Below are 21,585 nucleotides of genomic sequence, written 5' to 3' on the forward strand. Positions count from 1 at the left end.
GAATAATAAACATAACAATACTTTTATAGCCACCACTGAACTTCAACAAATGTTATTTTACTTCAGATCTTCTCTCAGAGAAATAAAACTCTGCAGGTATAAAGAAAGTCAGTCCTATCCATTCCCCTTCCGAGAGATGGCCACTAAATTAAAGATGCTGCATATCTTTCTGACTTCAGTTTTAAAATCTTATTACTATAATTACATCCATAATAACATATAGTATTTTATGTATGTTTAAAATTTATACAATGTGTGTATGTGTATCTTTCTACAACCACTTTTTAATTCAACATAGTTTAAAATGATCTCATCAATGACACTATATCTGCTTACCTTTGGATCCCCAAGAACAGCGATTCCTACAGACAGTTTTCTTTTCTGGCCACCACTTAACTTTCTGGCCTGATTATCTTTGATAGCCTGCATGTCTAAATCCAGTAAAACCTTCTGCACCTATGAAAGTAAAGTGTCAATAAACGTTTTTAAAATCACATCATTTACATAATTATCAATATGAGTTTTTAAGTGTTCTAATTTTAATGTCAACTTTTAAAATGTTCTTTTAGTCCAGAACTAAATTTTGACATATATCCATGTATAATTTTGAAATAATAGCTAAAAGGATTCCTGATGGGAAGGTCTGCTGTACTTTTGTGACCCCTGGGTGGTGGGAGAGGATCAGTGCAAAGGCTCCGTGTGTGTCTGTGTGGCAGGGGAAGGGGGTGGAGGCGAAAAGAAAAGAAAAGAAACATCTATATTGAGTGACTAGAATCCTCCAGATGAAACAAGGACTATTTTCTATGTGCTAAAACTTTTGCTCCAAGTTCTAATTCTTTATAATGACTTTCTGTTTACTGGCTCAGAACAGGTTTTATATTTAGATTTTCAAGCATATTTTTATTACAGAAGTTATTGCACAAGGTTACTAATTTACAGCAAATAAAAGTAAAGATTTCTATATAAATAACATACTTCTTGTATTATATTATTGGCTGGTACTCCTTTGATTGAAGCCAAAATGGATAAATTTTCTTCTACTGTCAAAACATCAAAGTGTATATCTAACTGTGGACAAATGCCAATCATTTTTCTTGCTTCAAACATTTCATCTATTTCTGAGACTCTGTGTCCATATACAGATGCAAACCCTAAAAGCAAAAGATATGTATTTACGTTAAATATATTAAGAATCAAAAAGTATATATGTTTTAGTATATACTAATAATTTAGTTATTTGTATGTAACAGACATAAAATAAGAGTCAATATAAATTTGGAGGACACAACGCACCCTCATTTCCATACTGGTGGAAATCACCATCATACTGGTGATTTGCTGCCACGTATATTCCAATCTCATTTTCCTTCATTTTCAGGGCATATTACAGAGTGGAAAGAGCAAAGAACCATAAGTTTAATACTAAACAAAATTATCTATCGGTGCATTAACTAATACTCCAGGAACAATTTTCCCTCATTTCCAGGCATTATGCAACAGTAAAGAGAACAAAGAACTTAAAATTTACCCCTAACCAGCTGTGTGGCCTTGAGAAATCACTTAATCTAAATCCAAGCTTTTTCCTTCTATTAACTGAACGCTAATATATCCCCCTTTACTGAAGAACTATTAAACCAGTGTGCTAATGTACGGAGAATTGTAACAGAAATAATAAATCCTTATATGATGAAAGGTATTATAATTACCCTCAAAGAGTGACACAGAGATAAGCAACAAAATCAAACTAATTTTAGAAGTGAAACTACATCTAAAAAGATGCAGAATCAGGGCTTCCCTGGTGGCGCAGTGGTTGAGAGTCTGCCTGCCGATGCAGGAGACACGGGTTCGTGCCCCGGTCCGGGAAGATCCCACAAGCCGCAGAGCGGCTGGGCCCGTGAGCCATGGCCGCTGAGCCTGCGCGTCCGGAGCCTGTGCTCCGCGACGGGAAAGGCCATAGCAGTGAGAGGCCCGCGTACCGCAAAAAAAAAAAAAAAAAAAAAAAGATGCAGAATCAGTACACGGAAGTTAAAATATTTATTGTTCTGCCACTCTATTTGGTTACTGTGGAAAAATGGAGCTGCTGTACTGAATTCTCACCTACAGGGCAGTCACATGTAACAATTATACGTTTGAGGATTGCTCTTACAAATCTATTTTAGGAGATTGTACTGACACTCGTCATTCTTTCCTTTTGAACTACTGTTGGATACTTAGAAGTCTTTATTTTCTCAACCAAAATGTCTATGGGCCTCATTTAATTTCCAATTAATTACTGATTTATCCTTCCTTGAAAATGAACAGTAAACAAAAACACAAGTAAAATATCTGCTAAAACAGGCACAAAAGTAGATCCTCCTTATTAAATATGACTGAGTCACTTTTATTTTCCATTGAAGAGAAAACAGATGTGTGTAATCAAAAAAAAAAGAAAAATATCTTTACAGACACAGAAGTTGATCCCAAATCAGTGACAAAAATCAATTGGTACATATCACAAGGATAAATAATTACCATGGTACCTTAGCTAATAACCCTAATAAAACAAAGTAAGGGATTTTTCTCTTTAAGTCAAAAAACTCACCATCCGAAGGTGGGCACAGTCCACAAAGAATATTCATCAATGTACTCTTTCCTGTTCCACTGTGGCCAAGTAACGCAGTAATCTGACCCTCAAATATGTCAAAGGATAAATCTAGTTCAGGGAAAAAGGAGAAGTCTCAAATGTGATTCTTATTTCTGTTGAGCCATGTAAGACAATACACAATACTTGAGCAACCTTGAAAGAAGTCAATAAATTTAAAGACAGATTTAAAGTTACCGGCATATTTAATAACATAATATTTAATATTATAACACAATAATAATTCTTTGTTATAGTCAATGGTATGAACAATAAGAAAAATGATACAAAATAAGCTTTTTCTTTTTTTATTACACTAACCGATTTAGAGGGGGCACAAAACATGGCGGGGGGAGGGATTTCTGTGTACCCGCTTTGGGGAACTTCCAAGGGAATTAAAACAAAAGGACAAACAAAAATTTGTTCCCAAGGGTACTTAGAGGCATGTTAAATCTACTGGCAAAAAACCAGAAATTAACCAATAGCTTGGAAAAGGCTAAGTAAATGCTTTAAAAGTTCAATTTAAACAGGAGTAAAGTAGAATGAATATCACCAAATGGATGTGTCAGTGTCTGAAAGGAGACAGCAGAAAGGGGGCTGAAAACCCAGCTTCAAATAACTGTAACCCCCGATCTGATGAAGGTGATCTCACGCTGACAGCATCCCAAGACCTGCAGGCCAGACGCAGCTTCAACTCCTGCCTGAGTGCCCAGCCTGCCAGCCCCGCCCTACAGATTTCAGACTTGTCAAGCCCCAGTCGTGTGGACCAATTCCTCAAAAATCATCTTCCCCCCTTCCCGCCCGCCCCTCCCCACAGTGCTCTCACTCTCTGTGTATATGTGTGTATATATATTCTAACGATTCTGAAGAACCCTGACGGACACATTGCTAAACACGCCACAACTGTCAGGACAGCTCCCCGTGACAAAGAACTATCAGACCCAAAACGTCAATAGTGCCAAGGCTGAGAAACCCTGTGTTAGGACAAAAGGAAAAAAAAAAAAAAGGAACTAACATGTATACACATGCTAATAATAAAATGAAAAAGGACACAGATTTGTTCAAGGAGTTGACTATTTTTCATCTCGATAGATATTACTTTTTTCTTTTACTACTTTGATGCTAAGTTTTATTATGACCGTTAGTCACATAAATAAATGGAAGTATCCCTAAAGGAAAGAGAGAAAATTGTGGTAAAGAATTTAAATTTCCCACAAGCTACGTACGTTGTTTTTCCATTTGTACTTTAATGCTATGGACTGAACGCTAGGAAAGCTACTTACTTCTCAAAGCCTCCACATTTTCACCTTTCTTTCTGTATGTCTTCTGAATACCACTGATTCTGAAAAACACCATTTTCTACTTTATAAGGATTTAAAGCAATCTATAAGTACGTGTTTCCATGTATAATATTTTTAATCAAAGCTGTCATATTTAACGGGAATAATAATAAAGTATCTTCCTACTAAAACAATAAACCAAGGAAATCTGACAATAATAATAAAAGTATTTGAAAGAAACTACAAGAGAAAAGTATAGTATTCCTCTCCATTTTAAGTGTTATTCATTCAGTTTTCATGATAAGCCAACTTCTAAAAAGAAACTGAAACATTTGACTCAAGCAATTTATAGATTTCTTATTTCACATTGGATTCTTTTCTGTTTGTAATTAATCAATACTTGTTTATCAGTTAAGGGAGATTAAAAACCGAGTGCTATTTCACATCAGCACTTGTCTATAAATGTGAAGTGATTCTCTCCTTCCACTTTAAATGTTTTACATAATTTTTGAAGGAATGAATGGTCTTATTCACCAGTTTAAATTTTACTCTTACGAAGGCAGACCGCCAGCCCACTGACTGCATCTTAAATATCTAACTCTCCCTTGCTTTTAGACATTTTTCTTAAATTTAAAAAACACAAATTATACTCCAATTTTTCTTGCACTTTTATTTCTTTTCTCGGTCTCATTATTTTTTTAATTTGGTTTTGACTGAACTAGAAGGAACAGTAATGAATTTCCTTCATCCTCAGAAATTAAGTTGATGTGACAAGTTAATTATGTCACAATTTCTAAGGGTCTATGAAATCAACAGAGCACAGTTTAGTGTGGTGTATATCTCAGACAATGTAGCCTGAATAAAAATAGAAAGTTAATGTTTATTCTGTTTTAATCTACATAATGAGGAAACTTTAAAATAGCTTAATTTTATAAATACTAGGTTTTATTACTTTTAAAAATTTCTATTCAAACATAAAATTTCAAACCTAGCAGCAACCTTATTCTAAATGGCCGCAAAGAAAATAAAAACTTAAAAGAGAATTAGCCCTTAATACTGGTTCTTAAAAAAGCATGGAATGTGCACCAAATCTTCAAAGATACCATACTTACATGCATTATGTAAAAGATAGGATTTAAATGTGGCATGTTCCATGAGCAGTTCTTAGACCTAAACTGCCAAAGATTAAATCATACCTTATGGCTTCTTTTCCTATAAATTCTGAAGAAACAGGCTCAACAGTTTCACTAAAACTAATACTCCCACTAACATTGCCCTCCGATAACTCCTTATAATTTCTTCTGCTCTTTGACCAATATGATGGCTTCAAAAAATAAAACGATGATCTCCGTAAACCAAATTCTCCTGAAATAAAAAAACAAACCTGAGTTATCCTAACAAGTTATTTCTGAAAACTAGTTATTAAATCATAAAGGCAGTCTGTGAAACCTAAGACAACCTAGATCTAAAGTTTAGACATAAAATACTAAATAGATAGTGTGTGAAAAATAAAAGTTTTACTGACCAATAACTCTTGTCCAGAAATAGTTTCAGAGTTGCTGAGAGTCTAGGGAACGTAAATGTAAGCAAAGTACATTTTCTGCCCTACAGAAACTTACATCGTTATGACTACATGTACATACTAAACGGCTGAAACACAACGTACAGCATGAGGCGTGCCACGCACAGTGCTAATAAGAGTTCAGAAGAGGAAAAGTTTACATCTGGATAGCCTGAAGGCTTGAATGAGTATCAGCTTAGTGTTTGAAAACAGACGGTATTCAGAAAAGTTGATATTGTTCATAAAGAAGACTTTTTAGAACTAGGAGAAAAACACAGCCACCAGGACCGACACAGGAGACTTAGCTCTGACTGCCCACACAGCATGTACGTATTTTCTCCCTTTCTCCCCAAGGAAGCGACCCTTCCCGTCCTTTCTAACGTCCACCCCTCCTCTAGACGAGCGCATGTTTCAAAGGGCTCTGATCCCAACTACAGAGAGATGCCAGTGGACCTAATGAGCCCCTGGCAGGCTCTGGTGGCTGCTACCACTGCAGCCACAAGCAGGTGCCAACCAGACAGGAGCGAAGGGTTTACTGGGGGAAAGGCAACCTCTCCCTCTCCCTCTGGACGGGAACAAAGAAGCACAACCCCGTGCAGCCAGGAGGAGAGCAAACCTGCCAGATTGAGACCAAGAGGCAGGAACTCGGAGAAAGTGGGTCCCTGATGACACAGCTGAGCACGTCAACTGACCTGGGGTCCATCCTATCTTTGGACTTTAAATAAAACGCTTGATTTCCTTCTTGTTTAAGACAACTAAAGAGGTTCTCTGTTATGGGTAGCTAAAAATAATGTAACGGATACACTGCAGATGTGTTTAAATAGATAAACAGGACCGTGTGGATGGATGTAAAATACAACAGAGGGGCACAGTGGCTAAGAAGTGACTAAATACATAAAAGCAGCGTGGAGGAAATTAACATATAACAAGTTTCCACTTGATTCACCAGGCTGTGCCCACCCTGCAAGGTGTCTGAGCAGGAGATTAGCTTGATTAGAGGGAACGGTGAGGTTCTTAGACAGACGTGAGGTAGGCAGTTAGATGGGAGCTGCCACGGCGGTCTAGACTAGCAGAGCCCACCATGCCTTCCTGCAACTACAGAAACGTCCTCATCTGAGCTCTGCAGTGTGGTGACTAACAGCCAGGCGTGGCTACCGAGCACCTGGCCTGTGGCCTGCGCTACCGAGAAGGAACTGTTAGCTTATTTGATTCGAAGTAACTCAAGTTTTAAAAGCCACACCTGTCTTTCCATATAGGACTGCAGGTCTGGCACACAGACAAAATGAATGAGGAACTCAGGGGGAAAAGGAAAGGGGGTGTTGGATATTTGGTAATGTTTTGAATCCGCACAAGTTTGCTATCGGTACAGGATGAGGGATGTGGGGAATGGGAGGGGTCACCAGGTTGCTCCTGGTGTCGGAGCTTATCGGGTGAAATAACAAAACACTGTAGCCGAAACGATGGACGTGGGGAAGGACTGAGTTAAGGAGTTCAATTAGGGACTGAAGGTTTTCAAAACAAACGGATCTCTTTTCACCCACAATCTCCTTATACATTCACTAGCAGTTAATGAATAAGGTACGAAATATACTTATTTAAAATTAAATTAAAAGCTGTAACAGTGAATAGGACTTAGAAGAAAAATTTTTTAATTAAGTTAACCTTATGTGGGCAAAGAAACCTAAATATCTTTACCGTAAAATCCAATAACTACCTGCATACCTGGAATGACTTGATCAAGATAGACAGCCAGAAGGACATAGAATATGCTGTTAAGGGCCAGCATGATAATAGTAATAATCAGAGGATACGGCCCTTCAGTCAAATTAGAAAATAGAGCACCTTCATTAAAATCTTCTAAATGCATGACCTGAAAAACAGAAACACCAACTTTATTATGTAAAAATGATAACATATTTTATCATTTTATAAAATAGCTAACACTATTTAGAGCTTCTCATAATATCCAGAGTCAGTAAACTGGGCCTTTGAACAGATTAAACAGTCTCCACCAAACTGGTAACATGAGTTTATAAAGAAAACAACAAACTTGACCAAACCGTGAGCTTACTACAGCAACCCCTTTCAACCATGTTTTCAATGCTGTGCTTCTAAAACCAGTATACACCTATTCTTGGGGCATGTGCAGTAATTCTAATGCTATGATTATCAAATAAAATAAAAACTAATGCAAACAAAAGGGTTATGGTCCACAGAGAAGTCAGACAAATTAAGTATTAGAGGATAAACTTATGGTCAGCACCTTTCAACACTGAAAAGGGAGAAGGTGCTATAATTAATTAACACAGCTATTAAATTATTCATAGTAGATATAGGTGATAGAGCAGAAGGAAAGCAATAGAGACTGAGGCCTCGTTTAGGTCTCAGCCCTGCCATTAAGTAAATAAATTTTAATTATGCTATTCTGGACTTCACTCTCCTCATCTGTGAAATGAAGGTGAATTAAATGACATTCAAAGTCCCTCCCACTCAACAAAAACCTATGAATCTATAATTCTCCCTTCCTAAGGGGACTCAGTGGACTCTCAAAACATGTAATAACAGCTCTTAGGTCTCAAATAATTAAAATTCGTTTAACTCAATATTCATAAACAAGCAAAGTCTCACAAATAAGAAGTCTATCCAGCCAACATGAATAATCTCTTGTATTAAGTAATTACATTTTTTCTTTACACATTAACCAAATTTGTGTTCTAATACATAAAGCAGTTTCTTATAAGAATTTTCCCCTTAGAACCTGAGTGCCCCGTAAAGACAAATAAAAATCAAATTTATAAATCTAAGTACTATTTAGGGAAAGATAATCTCATGAATGTTGGACCTATAAAATCCACAAGGTACTACTTTCACTACTACAGTCAGGAAAAATTTGTTCTGCTTCACACACAATTTTCTCCCAGGTGCACATTGAGATAAATTTACAACAGGGAGCGATAAATCCAGGCCACAGAGCAATCTAGATTGCCTGACTCATAAACCCATGACTTCTAACAAACTGAGTTACTGCGGTGAAACAGATTATTGAGATACACTAAAGTGAGAAGTGGAGAACTTATTTATAAACAGGTCATATAAATAAAAAACTTTAAAAATGGAGAAAATATAAATGAAACCAATATAAAATGTACTCCAATATTCAAATATCATTCCTTTTTCATGTTGAAAATTTTAAATAATTTTTTTTGCAAACTAAGGGCAGTATGCATGGTAGTATAATATGCCGCATGGCAGTGGAGAGAAAAGAAAATATTTAGTGAAAGCAAGATATGTATATTACCTACCTGTGCAATACCAATCAAAAAAGTACACTGACAGAAGGGACTTAGAAGCCACACTAAAGATTTGGGAAAACTTTCCACGAGGACTATCAAAAGGCCAACAAATCCAAGAGCCACAGTGACTAAAAATTCAACTATTCCCACATGTTTTGATTTTTTAAAAAGAGGCGTCAGCATTAAAGCAAAAAATACCTGTAAGATATAAATATTAAGGTTAAAGCATTGTTCATATACACTGGTATGAAAACAAAATTAAATTTTCCTTGTGAAAGAACAAGTTATTTTCATTAGAAAATACATTCATTAAAATACAATTAATTTCTAAAGGCCATGGTGAGATATTTAATTTTCATACAAATAGTGCTCTACATTAAAAATTTAAACCAACAAATATTAAAAACTGCAGTATATCTATGTAATAGGCAAACATGATCATCTCAGCACTGTAGAAACCATAAACCACCGTGTGTTTCCGCAGTTAGATACGGACAAATATGAACAAAACAGTATGTCAACAAGCTTTTACACAGAGCCCACCTTTTCAACTTCACGTGTTGACAAGAAACAGAGCCAGTTAAAAACCAGACAATTATATAGAGGAGCATATCAGTTATTTGTAAATTATCATGTTAAACAGCAGGAATGGGACTTCCCTGGTGGCGCAATGGTTAGGAGTCCCCCTGCCAATGCAAGGGACACGGGGTCGAGCCCTGGTCCGGGAAGATCCCACATGCTGCGGAGCAGCTAAGCCCATGCGCCACAACTACTGAGCCTACGCTCCAGAGCCCACACACCACAGCTACTGAGGCCCGCACACCTAGGGCCCGTGCTCCGCAACAAGAGAAGCCACCGCAATGAGAAGCCCGCGTACCGCAACAAAGAGTAGCCCCCGCTCACCACAACTAGAGAAAGCCCGTGTGCAGCAACGAAGACCCAACGCAGCCAAAAATAAATAAATAAATAAATGTTAAAAAAAAAAGAGCAGGGGTGATAGTCAAAATATTTAACAACGGATACAGCATGGGCACATAAGCCAATCAGAATGGAAACTGGGACCACTTAAAACAAAAGCTTGTCATGGACATCCCACATTTAACCAAACTACCCAATGGAAATCAACACTGTCAAAGAGCTACATTTACAAAGATATATCTTTACACGACATCATCCTGTAACATAAATTAACTTGAAACAGTCAGGATCTCATAAAAACAAAGGAATAAAATGTCTAGTACCAGACAATCTTAATGGTGTATAATAAGCACAATTAAATGAAGAGAGTGAAAGACAGACACAAAGGAACTGTATGTGGAATACCTCATATGAAAACAAGTTAAATTAAAACTTGAGAATATTCTGTAACTTTTCTAAAAATATGGAGGCACAATGATACAACTCATGTATCAGTAGCCTAGTAACAATCTTGTCTTTCATGGGAAATCGACTGTAAGTAAACCAAACAGTAAGACTTTATTAATCAAATATTTTGACAGTTCTTTATTCCCATTTCAAATGAAAGTACTTACAGATGATAAGCCATACAGGAAAAAAAGTAGAAATATCACAAAGCAGCTACTTTGAGGAAATAAAGAAGAAGCTGTTGCAATGACTGCCATGAGAAGGGACATGAGAAAAATCAAACTTGTATACAGAAGGACCCAGGAGAGCCTGCAATGGGAACACAGATACATTTATGGCTAAAGATATAGGCTTTAACAATTAAAAAAAAAAACAGAAACATTTTAAACAAAACTTCAGCTTTATTTTAGCCATTTTATTCTTAAAATTAAGCCAATCTCTTCATTTCTTTGTATGCTCATCTATTGAAAATTAAAGCTCTCCTATGTAATTAAAAACACAACTGCATTGGTTAAGTTGTCAGTAAAAGTATCATCTGACACAGAGATAAAATGGTGACTATCTTTCCAAGAGTCCAAAAAACAACTGTACAGATTTATAGCAATTCATGATTAATTTAAATCTAAAACCCTCAAAAGTTCAACAATGCACAATACTTCTGATTTTCTTAAAATACGAAAGAGTTTAATGACTGACAATTTTCTTTATGGTACATGCAACAAACTGATGGCTTTCGGTACTTTAGACAGTAGAGGTTGCCTTGCTAATCGACAACATAATTACTACAGGAACACAATGTGAGATCAGGAAGATCAACAACGGATTCACTACAGGACTCAACATTTCTCCTCAAAATCAGAGCTCAGTGAAATCACCACAGCATTTAGTTTCATTTTATTTTCATTTTTCAAGTTAGCAGATAATTTAATGTATGCTATCATAAAATCACCAAAATAGGGCTAAAAGATCTGAACTACCAAAACTAAAACCATTATTTTACAGAGGCAAAACTGAGGCACTGAGAAACTGATTTGCCTACATTCTTCCAGCTACTGTTTCCTCACAGAATACTTTAATAACCAATGCATCTCAAAAACCAATCACTAGTAAAACGACAGGAGAAAAAAACTGCGCAAAGATGCTATGTCATGCAGAATGACCCCATTACATAAAGTGTTTTAGTTAACTGTTGCATTGAGCTAAATGGAATAAAATGGTCTACAATAATAACTCACATGCAACAGTATTAACTTCCCCCCCAAAAAAGAGGTCAAAATAATGTTGTTATTACATAGTGGAAAAAGTACGAAAAATACACCTAGAATTATTTATAAAAATGCATGCCTCTATAAAATTATCATTGTATAAAAATGCTAATGTGCTCATTTGTGAACTTGTTTCTCTAGAAATTACTTGCATATTATAATCTTAAAAAGTTCACAAAAATAACTTTCTCCAGGGGAAAGAAAGCCCATATACTACATACACAAACTTCTGTCATTTTGATTACCTTTTAATAACATGTATATGCTATGATACCTGAGGAGGACTGTAACAGGCAATTCATGTCTAACTTCCCCAAATCTCCTATTTTCTATACCCTGAAATATACACTGAAATACATGGAGCACACCTCATCAACTCAAACAAAATATTAAATAAAATTTAAATATATAATATCCACATGAGCTTTCCAAAGCTCACCTCCTTTATGTTAAAACAAGCCAATCAATTGCTGAAGCATTTTGATTGGTCTCAAAAAACTCCAAGACAAAGGCAATAACTGTGAGAAAACAGCATCAGCACCTCATCAAGTCAGGTGAACAACAAAATTACAATTCTGAAGATTTGTATACTTACACAATTATTAATCACACTGAATAACAAAGTTTTAATAACATACCAAAAGGCAGTGTCATGCAGTCCCATTATCTTTAAAAACTCTTTTAACTTCTTCTCTTTTTCCGCTACGATATGAATTGCCAAAAAGTATCCGAAAGGTGAAAATGCTATAACTAGGTATATTAAAATTACTCCTCGGGGAAAGGTATCTATTTCCACAACAGCAGTTTCCCCCATAAGGACAGCCTTAGTTGGCTCCAGCTTCTTCCAAAAAGAAACATTGGTCTTCAGCTGTAATTAGAAAATGTAAATACATTCAATTAATTTAGTTCTGATAGTAGCCCCTAAAATAATGTGACAGTTATACCCGCAAATTTAATCAATAACCTCGTACAAACACCATCCTCAAAAAGCTACACACCAGAAATAAAGTGATTGACCCCTGCATCATGATACCTATAGAAAACTGCTTTTACTCATTCTGGAGGCATGTCATAAAGTTTAAAGTCTGAAGTTCGGAAGTATATAAATTTTTATTAAATAATTTGTCAAAGAAAATAAAACTGTACATTGTCATCTTTAGCTGACAATTATATGCATCTTAATAAAAACATGCATTTATAAAACTGAGGAATTAAGGAATGATCACTAGTACGATGAAAGAATGACTCTTTTTAAAATGTTCTTTTAGATAGTAAGTCCTTCTAGTGTTTTAAAATCTATATATGCAGCACGCATATAGAGAGAACAATAAAACTAGTTATGCCATCTGATACACTTCTACTTAACATTCAAATGAATGGCTAAAATGAGATCTGCTCTACCTGTTCATCTAGTATGGTCTGGGTTGTGGACAGCTAAGGTCTTTAGCCAAAACACAAGTAAGTACTTTTAACACTGTCAATGTGATATGCCCTATATTTCACTGTCATTACCTTAATCTTCTGTGTTACTGAATACTGTATCTACAGTACATTTATACCATGTTGTGAGAGTTTATAAGATAATTCTATATACATCATCTCATATGGTCCTAACAACAACGCAGTCAAGTAAAGCATTATTTTTGTAGTCATTTTACTACATAGCAGTCTAACAACTAACAGAGACAGGTCTCCTGTTCAAGGTCTCCTGTTCATTTCTGCTAAAATGTGAAACACTGGATCAGGCCTAAGCATGTCTTTAGAATGTAAATGCAACAACATTTATACACAATCTTAGTGGCAGTACAGTATTAAAATACAGAACTGGGGGCCCAAAGGCGATAGTCTGAATTAGCTTTGCCACTAATTAACTGAGTTTTGGAAAGTCACTTATAACCTTCCTGTGCTTCAGGTGCACATACAAAATGCAGACAATAACAGCACCCTTTAACATAGGGGTGTTAAAGATTAAACGGGTTGGTCTTAGTACATAACTTTTTGGAAATAATGTTTGGCAAACAAGTGATAAATGTTTGTTAAATAAGAAATAAAAGCTACCACTGTGATTAAGATAAAGATACTCACCTTCTTTAAACTAAGTTATTCTTATTCAAGGGAAAAGGTCTGCAAATGTAGACCTTTCATAAATATTATCTACAGTCAACACAGATATGATAATACTGGTATACAGAATGCTGAATCACATGCTTAGAAACCATCAAATAAGGTGGGTTTCAAAAAAATTAAGTCAGAGAGTATGACTTCTCCCTTATCTCTTTCCATAAAGGAGTTGTATTAAGTTATGTATTTTGTACATTTGACAGCAGTCAAATGAAATCCTGTGGTAAAGACTTCAGGGATGATTGGTAAAACACAGTTTGACTCTATTTTCTTCCTTTTTCGTATTTACCTGTATAATGGCAGTATCTATCGAGGCCTGTAAAACTGTGAACCCTGAGGACCAGTACTGAACAGCCTCACATGATTTTGAACAGCCAGCTACGGAGAAAAAAAGGTGAGACGTAAGATTCTGCAATATACAAGTGTTTTCTTTAAAAGCAGCACACATGGGGTTACCAAAGTAATATAATTAATCAATCTCTACAGGACCAAAGAAAATAAGCAATGGCCCTCCAAAGGCAAACAAAATCTATCACGTTCCTTATTGTTTACTTCAAAGTTTTGAAATTGAAGAGTTACATGTGTTAGGATACTGAATCGTAAATGAATACAAATGGAAAGAAAGAAATTAACGGTAAACACAGTTATTTAAAATAAATCAGTTTTCTGTTTTAAGGCAAGCCATTCTACAATGACTTATCAGCTTTAAAGATCTTCCAGACGCAATGGCAAGTTCAGGTGAACAGCACAGAAAAAAAGAAAAATTCTGTAAGGGCTTTGCGGAATCAAGTCACAAACACAGTACTTAACAGTGACTTTAATATTAGTCAAGAAATGTTTGTGGTTGATAATTATCTTTTCAGAGGTTTAGGCATTGAAGGCTGTTTTCCATGTTTCCAACATAAAACTAATAAGGTTTATTGGTGGAAGACCCTGAGATTTTAAAGGTACGCGCCATACCACATATGAAAACAATTACATGGAGAAAAGAACAGACTTAGAATGTCATACAATTCAAGATAAAATTCTGTTTTGTTACTGTAAACAATATAAATGTATTAAAATTAAGGTGGATGTTACATAAATTATACTTCATATTATGTATATAGATGTAGACAGATAAATACACATATATTTTTATGCTACAGTTGACAGTCTTCTTACCTGAATAACTATTATTTAAAATGCCAATGGTGGACACCATCAAATTTTGCATATGAACTATAGGAGCAGCAAAAATGGGAATTTAATTCATTTTCATTGATTTTTTAGGGCCATTTACCTCTTGAATCCATATAAACAGAAGACACTGGAATCATATCAGGAAAAAAACGGAGTTCATAGGACATGAAGTCTTTGAAAACCACACCTACAAAGTTGCTGGGCTTAGAAAGACTGGATGCTAGCAATTCTTTTTCACTTGTATATTCTTCGGTAATTATGACTATAAAATATTATAACAATTTAGTTAGCTCACAAATTTGAATAGTTTATTGTAATACAATACACCAAGTTTAACATTATATTTGATGAATGTAATATTTCATAAGCACTTGTCTGATGCTCTAACTTCTTAGAAAATGAATACAGCTCTTCTAAAAAGAAACTAAAAAATGAATATTAAAATAGTGCAATTTTACAGACACTATTTCTTAGCTGTCATTTGATGACATAAATTATGTATGTGTCATGTAACACATAAGTTATTAACGTAATAAAATAGATCATATGCTTTATATGCAATATATGTAGGCCACTTATCTACGTCAAAGTAAAACCATACAAACGACTCCTTGATAAATGAGTGGATATTTGATTTTCAAATATTCCTTCTTACGAAGAAAATTCCGTAATCCTTCCTCAGAAACTAAATGTGTATGTTAGTAACTATGACACACTCGTCTTTGAATAAAAATTGCCATTTAAACCCAATACTGCTTGTTCCTTTCCTAGAAGATACATGAAAAAATACTGTAATCATCATTAAGCTCTTTTCATACCATAATCTTAATTTTTCAACATTTTCTTGAAGTCTTATTTACAATCAAGCAGTCTTCACTACAGGAGGCTCAGAACATGTCATGAAATGGGAAAAAACACGTAGGATCAGTACTTAACTTTACTACTTATTAGCTGTGTGAGAACAGGTAAGCAATTTAGTTCCCTGAACTTTAGTATCCTCACCCACGGTACCTAGCTGATCACAAGGGGTTGTTAATATCGAATGTAGTTACAGACATGAAAATGCTTTGTAAATTATAAAGTATTACTTAAATGTTAATTCTCATGATTTTCCAGACCTTGAAGGTGTACATGGAACTCCAGGATTGATCTGAAGAAAGAGGGTGTTAATTCAACATCCTACCAGTTAAGTTACCATGTATGTATGTACAGTCTCACGTTCAGAGTTCTGCCATTAAAAAGACAGAACTTAAAAAAAAAAAATCTACATACATTTCTACTATTCTGGCATCTAAGTTAATACACACTGACTTGGATTTCTTTAGCATATATACTTTTGTCCTACTCAGAATTACCAATGAATTTCATTCTCAACATTTCTGATGAGTTCTTCTTAGCTGACATGCTAAATTCTTATGGCTATCATGCTGCTTATGCTTAATATGATAAACCAACAAATGTATTCTATACTAGTAAGATGAAAATATTAAACAGTAATACACCAGAGAGAAACCACTGGGGAGAAAGCTATTTGCCTCGTGGTTGTATCAACATCTTCTGTTTAGTGCCACATTATCCAATAATGCGTGACACACACTAAAGTCAATTACAACTAACAGTCCTATATGATGGAAGATAACAGGTTATTTTCTTATTTTCTACAATTCAGCATTTCATTAAATCAATCATCCTGGCATCAGCATTACTGTCTTTATGTATTCCTAGTTTCTTAATAGTTACGTGAGTCAGAATCAAAATGAAATATTCCTTCAAATCTTTTATACTATACAAATATGCTATTTTATAAATGGTCTATGAATTAAATATAAAATATTAAAACATAAAATATGCTTCCTATTACCAAGACTACAAATTAAAGTTTCACAAGAATCATAAGGCAGCAGAATTACATGATGTTAGTATTTCTATAAAACTATGTTTTGGTGAAAGGACATATATCTAAATGTTAAGAATGGTATTTACTCAATAAAGCAAATGGCAAAATACTGAAGAGGCTTTCTGCAAGAGACAGAATACACATGTAAACTCACAATACCGTTAGGAAGGTGATCGGTAGAAACCTTGTGCATGATGTCTCTTGTAATATTAGTCACTGGTGTAAATCCAAGAACTAGGTTAGAGAGGACAGATTTGTCCATGGGGTTAAGTTCCATGTCAGGCACTTCTTCATAGATCTTATTCGGATGCATCATGCTTATTAATACTAACCAAAATAAAAAAAATAGTGGAAAAAGAATTTCCTATAACAAAGGAAACAAACAAAATGATTACAAAGTATAACAATGGCAGCAAAGATCATCAAGATTTCTATGAATATAACTAATACTAACAAAAAACATGAGGAACTTGGGTCTCCTCCCTTTAGTACAAAAAATAAACGCAATTCCATCCTAAAAGAACTACTGTGCTGAACCTAACCCAACAGCACATGAATTTTTCCTTTACATTCAATTTTACTAAAATATTTTAAAATTCACGTCACCATAATACATTTCAATGACATAAAAGCTAGCATTTAAACATCTTAGATTACTAATATAAACTATAATAATAAATTTACTCATACACGACTTTATTCAAAGTAACTTACCAAACATCTGTAATAGGGATCACCATAAAAATGTCTTTATTCAAGTCTGAATTAAAACTCATGCTTTAACTACAGCTAAGTTTCTACTACTAAAACTATACTCAATTATATTCAGTAGTCAACTTTAACAGGGGTGAACTCATTATTGTTTCATCTTGCTGTTTAATTGTTCTGCTGGCTTCAGGAGAAGATCAACAATACCATTCCATCCTTTAAAATCACTAGTAACTGGTTAGCCAGAGTTCGTTCTTTCTTTCACCTTTTAAAGTAATGTATGCTAAATAAATAAATAATAATGTATGCTTGTGGGAACAAATATGTGATATAATTTTAGTAATTATGGGCAATTCAATCCAGAGTCCAAAAGATGGCCGGCGATAAGGAATAAACTATGGAATAATGTTCCATGAAGTTATCTGCAGAATCTATTTTTCATTCCATGAAACGGGAAATGCATGCCTCAAGGTTCAAAATCAAGCACTGATATTATAAATTAACTAAATTTAGACATCATTATTAAAATTTTTGACATTCAGAAAACATGGGATAATTTAGGTATTTTTCTGAGGCCAACACAACAAGTTTTTACAAGCAAATTAAAGGGACCTAAGCATATAAAATTATAATAAAAATGTATCCAGCAAAACAAATCATCTTTTAAAGATGGAACATACTAATGCAAAATAAACTGCAATAAGACATAATGGTCACTTAACTTACCTGAACGCTACTTTTTTTAGTCCTGCATTTAATGAGGTAATTCTTCAGTAGGAGTGTTCTGGTCTGTCTCCAAACTCCAACTTCCCGAATTGCAGTAGCCATGTTTTCTGGATTAGTTTACTAAAGAAAGGAGATTGGAAAAAAAGAAATTGGAACCACACAGTCAAGTATATGCCATTTCTAATGTCAAAGACAGACAGATGTTTCAGCCTCAGGCTAGACAGTTAAGCATACTCCACACTGTCTCTCCTACCCGGACAGAATGCACGGAACGGCAATGTGAAGATCCTGAAAAGTAAATAGCAGCATGTGAAGCAAGGGGGAACCGGAATTCCACTTTTTCTCTTCCAGTGTCCTCTAAACTGAACGCACTGCAAGTGGGCACTGGGACACAGAGAAAGCTCCGGAGGAAGCTCTCTAGTTCTGGCTCGGTAGGAAACGGAAGTCTTCTGCTCACGGAGAACGGGGAAACACCCAGTCTTTTATTCTTTTCTACATTCTCCTGTGCCCTTGTCCCCAAGCAACCCCGTTTACAGCAGTGTCAGACTGCAGTGATGAAAGCTGAGCCCAGCGAAACTCTTCTGAGTGGAGCTTCTTCCACAAGGGTCGGGAGACAAAGCCCGCCGCTTTCTGCTCTGCCGCCTTCCAGACACAGGGCCCTGAATGCGGCACGTGCAGTCGCCGAAGTGCGTGGCCCAGTGGGGCAGGAAAACCCTAGCTTGGCGGCTGGAAGATGGAAAAGAGAAGCCACAGGGAATCAAAAAGTAGCAGGGAGAGCAAATGAAAAGAGGAGTTCAGGGAAGCAACGCAATGAAGTTGTTCATTAGCTCCTGGACTAACACACCCCATCTGGGTAAACATGCATCTTATCCTACTCTGTGCACCAAACACTTGAGGAACTGAATTCACAGACAGACCCACCGCTCAGATCCGGATGGGTCACTGGGCGGCACACACGGACAGATTCAAACTGCACTGCAAAGGCTTCTGAAAACTAAACCGAAATTAGAACCACAGTTGAGAGAACGTGGGCAGAAACTGAAGACCTGAACCTAACCAGGTGGACAGCACGCTAAAAGAAGACATCAATGCTCTCTACGGGATGAAAACAAAACCCGCAGTCTCACACAACCCAAAATGACTCCGGTAATGAAGCATGTGAAAAATGTCACTCTACCCACAGGTGCCACTGCCAAGGTGACACAGATTTTGAAATTATCTGACGAAGACTTTAAGGCAGCTACTTAAAAAGTGCTCCAGCAAACAGTGGCAAGAAAACAGTCATTCTTGAAAACAATGAAAGTGTCAGCAAAGAAACAAGATATCAAGCAGCACCAAGTAGTCATCCTAGAACAGAAAAACACAGCAACGAATACACAAGATCCACAGAATGGGCTCAAAAGCAGAATGGAGACAACAGAAAAACAGTCAGTCAACTGGATAGATCAAGAGAAGCTACTCAATCGGAACAAAAGAGAGAAAAGGGGTTTTGTTGTTGTTGTTTTAACAATTACCAGTACCTCAGAGAACTGTGAGACAATAACAAACGGTCTAACATTCAAACGATCAGAGACCCAGAAAGAGAGAAGTGTGTTAACGCTGCAAAACATATTTACAGAATTACTGGCTGAAAACTTCCCAGATTTGGCCAGAGATGAAACACCTAAGAGTTTCAAGACGCTTGATGAAACCGAAACAGGATAAATAGAAGGAAATCCACATTCAAACACATCGTGATTAAACTGCTAAAAATGAAAGACAGTGAAAAATCTTGAAAGCAGCCAGAGGATAACCACTGCATCACCTACAGGAATACTGCTTTGAACGAGAGCAAATTTCTCATAAGAAACTCCGTGGCTAAACTGGGTACTCATACACTGCTGGCGGGACTGCAAAGGGGTTTAGCTGCTGAGGAAAAGTTTGGCAGCTCTCCAAAAGTGAAACAGAGTTCCTACATGATCCCACTACTCCATGGGGACTCAAACAAGTGCACGTTCACGCAGGGTCATAACTGTTAAACAGAGTTCCTACGTCATCCCACTACTCCATGGGGACTCAAACAAGTGCACGTTCACGCAGGGTCATAACTGCCAAGAGGCAGAAACAGCCCAAATGTCTACCAACAGACGAAGGGAAAAACAAATTGTGGTGTATACACGCAATGATTTACTATTTACCATAAAGAGGAATGCAGTACTGATACGTGCTACAACGTGGATGAACCTCCAAAACATTACGTTACGTGAAAGAAGCCAGACACAAAAGGTCAAATCGGATTCCATTTATGTGAAATTTCCAGAACACATAAATCCACAGAAATGGAACGCAGACTGGTAGTTGCCAGAGAAGGGGAGAAAGTGCTTAATGAGTACAGGGTTTCACTTTGGAGTGACGGAAACAAATTTCACCTCAGTATACTTTTTGAGCTGTATGACCTAAATCACTGCATCACAGGCCCAGTAGCCCTCTTCCAGGCTAAGATGACCCTCTGGAGGCCCCTGGGGCCCCTTCTGCGAGTGGACCTCTGTTGCAGCCACATCGCAGGTCTTCAAAGAGGTTATATGCAAGCAGAAGCCAGCCTGGCCGGGCTCCCGAGTGCACTCTCTGTGGTCCCTACTTCAGTTGGCTCAGCCCCGTCATCTAGAAAGGTATCGAGAGGGCAGCTTGGAGGAGACACCGAAAAAGTCCTGCTAAGCCTTCTTCAGAGAGATATTTGTTCCTTGTTTTATATAAACCTATTTGATGGCAGCCACTGGTGTGACCCCCTCTACCACAAGAACAGTCTGTTCCAAGCTGGCTGACCGTCTCCACCTGGATAAAAAAGCAGGCAACTTTTTAGAGGCAGCTTGTCTTACCCCCCAAAAGGCAATATACATAATTGAAGTTTGGAGCAAATAAACATCCTCTTTATATGTGCAGGAGAGAGCTTTTTCTTAAATTTAACGATGAGATTTAGACAACTTTCATTCCCTCTGTGCTGTTTTCTATTTTCTCAATTTTTCCATCAATATGTGTTCCTTATATGGTGGGGAAAAAAGTAATTACACAATTAGATATACTGTAAAAATATTAAATGAGTAAATTAAAAAGAGCAAAATTGCAGCAGCCAAGAAAGGAGGATACACTCAAAATAAATGCTCCCAACAGCCTCATTCCTGTTATATCAGATCCTGCAATGAGCTGGTGATCACCTCTAGGCCGATGAAAGGAAGGAGGGAAGGAGGGAGGGTGGAAGGTAGAGAAAGACAGACGGATCACACTCATTCGAGGATGATTTACTACAAAACATAGAAACACTAACCAACTTAACAGCAAGAACATTCTCAAGCTATCTGCCAAAACACATCGATTTAGTGGGAGCCACTGAATTATTCATTCCAACCGAACGCTGCAAGCTCGATGCCTCATTTTTAGAAAACAGGCCCCTCCTGAAGCAGCTGATGGACTCACAGTATTCTTCCTTCCTTTGAGAACTGCTCCCTGAACTCAGGGTTGAGTCTTTAACAGCCTTGCCTGAAGCCCATGAACCTGTGCACACACCCCGCCATCCCACCAGACACACCACGA

General features: G+C 36.5%; 1 protein-coding gene across 2 annotated transcripts in view; it reads right to left on the reverse strand.

The window, feature by feature from the left end:
- The window catches only part of ABCA5 (ATP binding cassette subfamily A member 5), a 51,402-nt gene extending 32,956 nt beyond the window's left edge, over positions 1-18,446 (reverse strand). The window contains exons 1-14 of one of the 2 annotated variants that reach the window (XM_059998404.1): positions 18,272-18,446; positions 18,019-18,138; positions 16,744-16,948; positions 14,788-14,949; positions 13,795-13,883; positions 12,023-12,252; positions 10,287-10,428; positions 8,764-8,952; positions 7,184-7,331; positions 5,097-5,265; positions 3,904-3,962; positions 2,582-2,692; positions 976-1,151; positions 337-456 (exon numbers count right to left, since the gene is read on the reverse strand). In XM_059998404.1, the coding sequence (XP_059854387.1) occupies positions 337-456; positions 976-1,151; positions 2,582-2,692; positions 3,904-3,962; positions 5,097-5,265; positions 7,184-7,331; positions 8,764-8,952; positions 10,287-10,428; positions 12,023-12,252; positions 13,795-13,883; positions 14,788-14,949; positions 16,744-16,948; positions 18,019-18,120 (1,902 nt within the window). In that variant the 5' untranslated portion in view covers positions 18,121-18,138; positions 18,272-18,446. Of the gene's footprint in view, positions 1-336; positions 457-975; positions 1,152-2,581; positions 2,693-3,903; positions 3,963-5,096; positions 5,266-7,183; positions 7,332-8,763; positions 8,953-10,286; positions 10,429-12,022; positions 12,253-13,794; positions 13,884-14,787; positions 14,950-16,743; positions 16,949-18,018 lie in introns of both variants that reach the window. The other variant, XM_059998403.1, reaches the window with a different exon arrangement.
- Between the last annotated feature and the right edge of the window lie 3,139 nt (positions 18,447-21,585).

Source organism: Delphinus delphis, chromosome 19 (genome assembly GCF_949987515.2).
Source record: "Delphinus delphis chromosome 19, mDelDel1.2, whole genome shotgun sequence".
Taxonomy (NCBI): domain Eukaryota; kingdom Metazoa; phylum Chordata; class Mammalia; order Artiodactyla; family Delphinidae; genus Delphinus; species Delphinus delphis.